The 8,438-nt window shown below is 37.2% G+C and overlaps 1 protein-coding gene across 1 annotated transcript; it reads left to right on the forward strand.

The window, feature by feature from the left end:
• Nucleotides 1-3,340: 3,340 nt before the first annotated feature.
• LOC128860049 (keratin, type II cytoskeletal 5) lies at nucleotides 3,341-8,137 on the forward strand. The gene is made up of 2 exons (XM_054097278.1): nucleotides 3,341-3,556; nucleotides 6,154-8,137. Exons 1-2 carry the CDS (start codon nucleotides 3,410-3,412, stop codon nucleotides 6,871-6,873), a joined length of 867 nt encoding a protein of 288 aa, XP_053953253.1. The 5' UTR covers nucleotides 3,341-3,409; the 3' UTR covers nucleotides 6,874-8,137.
• The last annotated feature ends 301 nt before the right edge of the window (nucleotides 8,138-8,438 follow it).

Here is an 8,438-nt window from a genome sequence, read left to right on the forward strand (position 1 = left end):
TGGTCCAGGAGATGTTTGTTCGTTTTGTTCTGGATCTTATCGGCGTAATTGAAGAGGTGTCTCCTGGCGTGCGTGGGAGGCGGCTCTGGATCAAGCAGGTGTCTGCAAGGCTGAAACCAGCAGTAGCACCCAAGCAGACACTGTTTGTTGAGTAGTTTATTGTGCGCCTTTACTGGGATCATCTGTGCCTCGTTGTGTGTTGTGTGGGAGATTTCTCGCAGTGAAAAAGCGAGAAAGGTCATTTTGGCGCACACGTCATCAATGTCATTGCCCGAAGTCATTATCGTGCAGTCCTCAACGTATGAGACCAGGGAGACTCTGGTGGTTGGGAGAGCTTCGATATATAGAGGTTGGATAGCACGGTTGAAATGACACCGCCCTGTGGAACTCCTTGCTTTATCTTCCTCTGCTTGGATATTTGGTCTCTAAAAATCATTCCCATTGCAACCGGTTCTACATTACCGGAATGACTCGTAAACTAACCCTGTCTAGTAAACCGTTTATCAGCGCGAACGGGTGAATGGGGGTGGTGAACGAGGACAAAACGAAGTACCTCCTGTCATCAAACAAACAATCGGCGAACTCGCGTATCGGCACCCACATCACTGTTGACAGTTATGATTTCGAGGTTGTAAGAGACTTCGTTTATTTAGGAACCAGCACTAACACCGATAACAAAGTCAGCTTAGAACTCCAACGAAGAATCTTACTTGCCAAAAAGTGCTACTCTGGACTAAGTAGGCAACTGAGTAGTAAAGTCCTCTCTTAACGAACAAAACTAACATCTTATAAGGCTCTCATCATGCCCGTCCTAACGTATGGCACAGAAGCTTGGATGATGACAACATCCGATGAAGCGACGCTTGGAGTGTTCGAGAGAAAGATTCTGCGCAAGATTTTTGGACCTTTGCACGTTGGCGACGCTGAATATTGCAGGCGTTCGAGCAATTAGCTGTATGAGCTTTACGACGACATAGACATAGAGTATTAATAAAGATCCAGCGGCTACGTTGACTGAGTCATGTCGTCCAAATGGATACAAACGCTCCGCCTCTGAAAGTATTCGGTGAGGTACCAGCTGGTGGTTGCAGAGGACGAGGAAGGCCTCCTCTACGTTGGAAAGATCAGGTAGAGAAGGACTTAGCTTGGGTTAGAATGTCCAACTGGCGCCGGCTAGCGCGAAACCGAAACGATTTGTTAAACTCGGCCAAAATGGCGTCAGCGGTTATCGTGCCAATCGAGAAGAAGAAGTTAAGACTTTCTTTTCTAGAAGTTGAGACTATAAATGGTCAAATGAAACTTATACAAAATGAGTCTGCAGTTACTTATAATTTCATTAGGCACGTGCAGGCAAGTCTACCACTTTACCTAACGTTTACAAAAACTTAAGTTACACATAACAGACCGGTAATGTAATGCGTAAGTATGTATGAGTGTAATTAAAGTGACAATTAAAAATATTAAAGTTTATACATAAATGCAATAAAAGCAAAGTACATGACAACAACAAATTCGGGTAAGTTATGGAAATGCAATATGTTGAACAAACTTATTTGGACTGAGTAGTTATTGTATTTACATGCATGCCTTATATACATACTTATGTATGAGTACAACAAACACACGCCCATGTAAACAAATGTTCCAATTTCGTGTTGCACTATGTAACTTTTAATTTTAATGTGCATTGCTATTGTTGTCTGCGCCTTGTGCCTTATGTCCGGCGCACAAAATATTACACAACTTCCTTTCGCAGTCTTTGATTATATAACAAACAAGACGCAAAAATTTATGGCGCCTATAAACCAAACGATCGCGACGTACATATAATCGACATGAAGAGATATAACGGAAGGTGAAAACAAGAAATTAAAACCTGCAAGGTATGGTTTCTTTACATCACCCGGAACCTATGGCAGGGCGATATAGGTGATTGAGGAGGATAGCCGAGGTCACTATGCTAACTACAAATAATAAAACTTTCTTTTCTTGACGCGCAGCAAATTTCTTCACACACACACACACATTACATCTCTGCATTACAGCAGCGAAGATCGAAAATGACAACAACAACAGCAATGACTGTATTGGCACTGATGAAGAAGAGCAGCGAAAACAATCACGTCTACAGCAGTGGAGTAGCAGCACCTGTTCAACACTTGAATTGCAAGTGTGAGTGTGTGTGTGTGTGTGTGTTTGTGTATTGGCCTTCGATAATTTTACGTTCGAACACAATGCCAAATAGCTGCGACTTCAAAAGTGAGCAGATGCAAATGAGCCCCTAGGGTTTGTGCTGAACGCGGGCGGGTAGCGGCCTCGGTTGATGTACTGGAAGCTGTGCGGCAAACTGCTTTGCGCATGCGCTCACAGTGAAATTGTGAGCTTAAACTTGGCTGAGCGCCATTATTGTACAGAATCAAAAGCATTAAGAAATTGCGGAAGATGTGAGATAGCAAAACGGGAGCGTGAGAGAACATTGAGCAGTGCTGAGTGTAGGAGAGTACGTTTTTGAGGTACCTAGAAGAAGGTGGTGAGGAGAGTAGCAACCTTGGCGCCAAATTACGCTGGAGACATTAGCGCGACAATCAGAGAAGGTAAGCAGCGAAGGCGCAAATGCTGCTCTCACGTTTACTTTCTTCGTGCGCATACACACGCACACACATTTACACTTTGGAAATACGCATGCGGAAGCTATTACCACGAGCGCTTTGCGCTGAGCAATTGCGCATTCGTATGTGGGTTTTCGCTGCTTCTTCAACGTCATTCTTAAACGCTGCTAACGCCCGCCGTTAACTTGTCGCTGACTGCACGAAGGCATAGCACGGAAGGTTTACCGTTGCCCGTGTCGGCGGCGTCGTGGCCATGTTGGGAGAGTAGCGTTATTCACTGAGGGCTTTTACCGGCGCATTGTTGCTCACCGTCACTGCTCTGACACTGTTGTTATACATACATATGCACATAATTATTTGTTTTTGTTTCTGTTTCTGCTGTGCGCTCGATACTTTGGCCGCTTTCGCGGCTATGACGCTTTGCTCACCATGTTAATTTGACTTTGTATTGTATACAACGTTATTGTTGTTGTTGTTGTCGTCGCATTACAACACCAATACTGGACGCGGTGCTCAACTCTAACCAACGGTACTCATCTCAGCCGCTGTCACTGTCACTGTCGCTGCCGCTTCATATTTGTATTTGCTTTTTGCATAATTTTAAGATTTTTGATGATTGTTTGGAACTGTTTAAAAACAGCCTGACACCGACGAAAAATTATCAAACCGCAAGTTGTTCCATTCGAATAAACACACAGTGCAAACGGTGGTGTAGCGATATTCGAAAAAAAAAACAAGAATATATTTAATATATAATTTTTTTACTGTCCTGTTTGACAATAACCAACAACTACAGCAACATGAATTTATACATCACCACCATCTGCATCCTGCTGCTGTCAGCTGGTGCATTTGCCGATCCCATTAAGGATAATAATGTCGTCGCAGCGAATAGTGGATTTAATAAGTGCTTGGAAGCTGATTCAATCTCGTGCCTGCAATTAACGGTACGAAGTGTTTTAAAAATATATTGAATTTAAAATATATACGAAATACCAAACAAAAAAAGGCAAATAATTAACGCAAAGACTAAAATTTAAAAGCAAATGTTGCATGAATATGCCACTGAGAGATTATTTGAAAGAACATTAAATATGAAAGTGAAAATTAATTCGAAAAGTGATTACTGAACTACGAACAGTAAGCTTGCATGCCTTCCAAAAAGCAAGTTTAAGTCTAAATAAGAATTTGTGATAAGTGCAAACGTCTTGAGGCTGTTGAGAAAAACAAAATTTGAGTTTTCTGAAAGTTAAAGTGCACAAAATATAAATACGAATGTCCAGCTTCAAATTAAGAATGCAGTTACAGAAATACTTGGATAAATGAAACCCAACAATTTTAATATTTTTACAGGAATTATTAAAAAAAAGTTTAGTCCCTTTGCTTTTTAGTCCCTTTTCCTTTTTATAAAAGTGAAACATGAAAAAGTTTTAAGTAGAACTTGGATAAATTAAGCGCAATAATTTTAATATTTAAAAAAAAAAATTTGGTCGCTTTGCTCACTCTATTTTCATAAAAGTGAAACATAAGAAAGTTTTAAGTAGTTGTTAAAATTGGGCTGAAGATATATGGCGCCCAACTTTTACGTGAGCATTAGAATTTTTAATTCTAAAAAAAGCGAATAGCTGCTAAAGATAGTACGAAGTCCGAATTCTAAAGCAAAAGCGAACATTTATTGATTCTGAAATAATTTATGTGGGCATATGAACATATAATTTAAATATTACATAAATGGGCATATAATTATTTCAAGATGTGGAATCGCTTAAAAATTAGTTTTTCATAAACTCTTCTTCGATATATTTTTTTCCATATGAACTCTGTTAATTAATAATAAATTTTGAGCCATGTTTGGGCTTTGTATGCATAATGTTTTAATAAAAAATATATATTTTTAATTTAAAATAAAAAATTGTAAAGCTATTGCCAACTTATAATCTATGCTCGGGTTTCAGAAGCATAATATTTTGAAAATTGTTTTTTTTTAAATTTTTATTTTTGTTTTAAAACTATGAATAACTTTAACTTAAAAATTAACCTCACTTTTTCAAAACCAGTCCGCCCACTCACAGAATTTAATTAGCTACTTATAAATTTTTCAAAAAAAACAGAAATAAAAAATCTGAAAATTCTGAAATCTGAATACGAAAATTTTAATTTTTTAACTATAATTAACTTTAATACTTGCTCGGCGTTCCTGGCCATAATCATTTCATAATTTCGAACTAAAAAATTATCAATTTTAAAACTATTCCCAACTAATCACTTTACCGCCAAATTTATTATTTAATAAATTTATTTAAAAAAGGGTTAAAAAGATACCCATAAAAATATTTGATTTGTTATTTAAAAACACGTGAAAAATAACTGTAAATTTTGTACTTTCATGTATTTATAAATGCTATTTTTTTACTACTACATTCAATATTTTATTTTGTGAATTAACCTTACTTTTTCGAAATTAGTCCGTTCACTCACGGAATTTAATTATTTTTGAAGAAAAAAAAACCGAAAAAAATTTCGATTCCTACAAAAACTAAAACAGTTAGTTTCTGCGCCAATTTTCAACAACTCTTTCACCAAATTTTCTCGAATTTTTTGCCTGAAAAATATCAAGCTCAGAGACATTTATTTAAATGTTTTGAAAAATACCGTTTTAAAAATATATTAAATGAAAGCACGCAAATAAATTAAAAATAACTTTTTTGCTAATTTTTTAATCAATTTCATTCTTAATCTTTCATTTTAAAACAGTTTTTTCTAATATATTTTCAAAAAAAAAAAAATTCTTGTTTTAAAGAAAAGCTTTTCTAATTTAAAATCATTTTTTTCTATTTTAAAAACAAATTTTTTCTAATTTGAGAACAATTTTTTTTTTTTATAATATGAAAACAGTTTTTTATATTATAATTTTAAAAACCAGTTTTTCTACTTTTAAACAAATTTTTTCTAATTTTAAAAACAAGTTTTTCTAATTTTAAAAACAATTTTTTTCTATTGTAATTTTAAAAACATTTTTTTTTTTTAATTTTTGATTAAACACGAGTTTTTTTTATGTACTGAGTCGTCATTAAGTCAAATTAACTGCTTGCTGAAAAAAGTGTTGTTAAGATTTCTCTTTACGGAAACATTTGCTTCCTGCTTGATAAATTTACTAATTATAGCAAATAATTGATCCAAAATTCACGCCCCTTTTTATTTATAGTTAGACTTTGGAACAATTCAATTTACTTTTCTTTTTTTGTTTATTTGGTGAAGTAGGGTTAAAAATGCCTTTGCACTTACAGCGAGCATCATCTACTGCGTCGGTGTGGCTAATAAAACAATCACTCCTCTCATACTGGGAGACACCTTTTTTTACTTTACTGTTATCTCTATTAACTTTAATTTTATTATAATTTTGCATCAAAATTCTGTTATAGCTTTTTATATTACCTTATAATTTACAACCAGAAACTAATCTAACTATTTCGTTTTCTCTTCCTCTCACTCTCTATGTATCCTGCTTCTGCTCCCTCCATTTCACGTCCGCCCACATATACAGCTCTTCCGTAAAGCGAAATCCTTCTTCGAAAACCCACAAATCGAGATCATTGGCGGCGTTTCCCTCATCAAATCCAACGAGGGACGTCAAGGTAAATCGCTCGATGATAATGCCGTCGCCGTGGAGGCCGCACCCAGCGTTGAAGCACGCACCAGCGAAATGGGTACCTACCTGATGACACACGCCAAAAACTTCTTCGCCGAACGTTCGTTGAACTTCAATTTCGCCAATGCCGCACGCTCAATGGCACGTGCCATTCCCGATGACATCAAGGCCGATTTGCGTGAGTTGGTGGTTGAGTCGCGTACCAAGAAGAAGAAGCTGTTGAAAAAATTCTTGCCCATCTTGTTGGGTGTTGGTGCTAAAATCGCTATTTTGGGTGTTGGTGCTATCTTTGGACTGCTCTTCTTGGCCAAGAAGGCGCTCGTCGTCTCCGTCATTGCCTTCTTCTTGGCCTTGGCTGCTGGTGCTTCGAGCGGTTTGAGCCGTTTGGGCGGCGGTGGTGGCGGCGGCGGCGGTCTGCTCGGCGGTCTCGGTGGCCTGTTCGGCGGCAAGAACTCCGGTGGTTCCAGTGGCGCCAGCTCTGGTGGTTGGTCATCGGGTGGCGGTAGCGGTGGTTGGTCGTCCGGCGGCAACTCTGGCTGGGATTCACATGGTGCCTACAGTTCACCAGTTGCGCAAACAATCGCCTACTCTGGCTACAAGCCAGCCCGACGATAAGCACATCGCGTGGAAGTTGAAGCGTGCAACGGCCTAAAAGCCTTTCTGCGCTGAAAAGCCAAAACAACACTTAGGGTAATGTAAACAAACAAACTACAGCATGTAAACTAAACAGGAACGAGATAAAACATACATAAACACAAATACTAACTCATGTACTCACGTGAGTAAGCTGTCAACGAAGTGAAGATAGCTACGAGAACAAAAAATCAACAAATAATGGATGTGGCAGCGCGTTGCCGCATGCAGCGGTAGACGAACTGCAACGAATTCATGCAAAAAAAGTGTATTTATTATTAATTTATTTTAATTTATTTATTATCGCAAATATTTATTTTGTAATGTATGTAATGAAATGTAAAACGACGCAAAAGGACGAAAACGACGATTGGATTAATGTAAACATAAACAACAACACAAAAATTTAAACCAAACAACGATTCTTCAAGTGCCTGAGGCAGTAAGGAGTTGGCCGGGAAGCGAGTATCGGGTAGGAAACACAAATACATACACATACGTGTATGACTACATTTGCGTGCCGCCTCAGCTCGCTTCGTTCTTCATCATAGACCAAGGACAGTAAAACTTGTTTTTTTTGTTTGTACTTTATCTACTTTCATGATTTAATTTAAATATTTTAAGTGCAATTTTGTCATGTATTTATATGCATACAGTCACACACACACATACATCATTATCGTACTTTTTGTTATTACTGTAAATGATGTTGAACAAGCATTTATTTAAGTTAACTTTAGTATATGTATGTTGTTGTTATTATTGTTGCTGGTGTTATTGTTGTTATTGTTATGCAATACACGCGTCTCGCCAAGGTCACCACGAGGAGGCTATTCACACACACACACCCATACAAACACACACACACAATCGCATGTGCGCAAGATGTTTTGCATGTGTTAACTATGTTAGTTATGCTTGGATGTGTAGGTGTGCGTTAACGTGGCAACAACGAGAGGAGCGATGACAACGTTCAGACAATATGTCCCATGTCACATGTCATAAGTCATTTTCATTTGCTACATCAACATGCACACACGTACGCATATAAATTCATTTTATTTCGCACTTAAAGCCACAAATCGCAAATGAACATCAGGCATGCAACTACTAGTCAGCTGATTGTGCTACAAAATGCAAAGAAAAGCTAAAAGAAATTAAATCATCACTATCAATTACAACTACTACTACTCTTTCTTTTAACTACTAGTAATTTCTACTACTATTTGATGCAACTACTTTCTACTACTATTTGTAACTGCTATGCTATATTCTACTTTCTAATGTTAGTTTCTACTACTATCTTGTGATATGAGAACTATTTTCTGCTACTTTTTTCTACTACTATTTTCTACTACTTTTTACTACTATTTTCTACTACTTTTTTATACTACTGCTTCCACTACTATTTTCTACTATCTTTTCTACCACTTTTTCTACTACTAGTTTGTACTATTTTTTCCACTACTAGTTTGTACTTGCTCCTTCTACTTTTTTCTAGCACTTTTTTCTACTACAACTTCCTCTCGTTACTTTTTGCTACGTTT

This window comes from Anastrepha ludens, chromosome 2 (assembly GCF_028408465.1).
Source record: "Anastrepha ludens isolate Willacy chromosome 2, idAnaLude1.1, whole genome shotgun sequence".
In the NCBI taxonomy this organism is placed as follows: domain Eukaryota; kingdom Metazoa; phylum Arthropoda; class Insecta; order Diptera; family Tephritidae; genus Anastrepha; species Anastrepha ludens.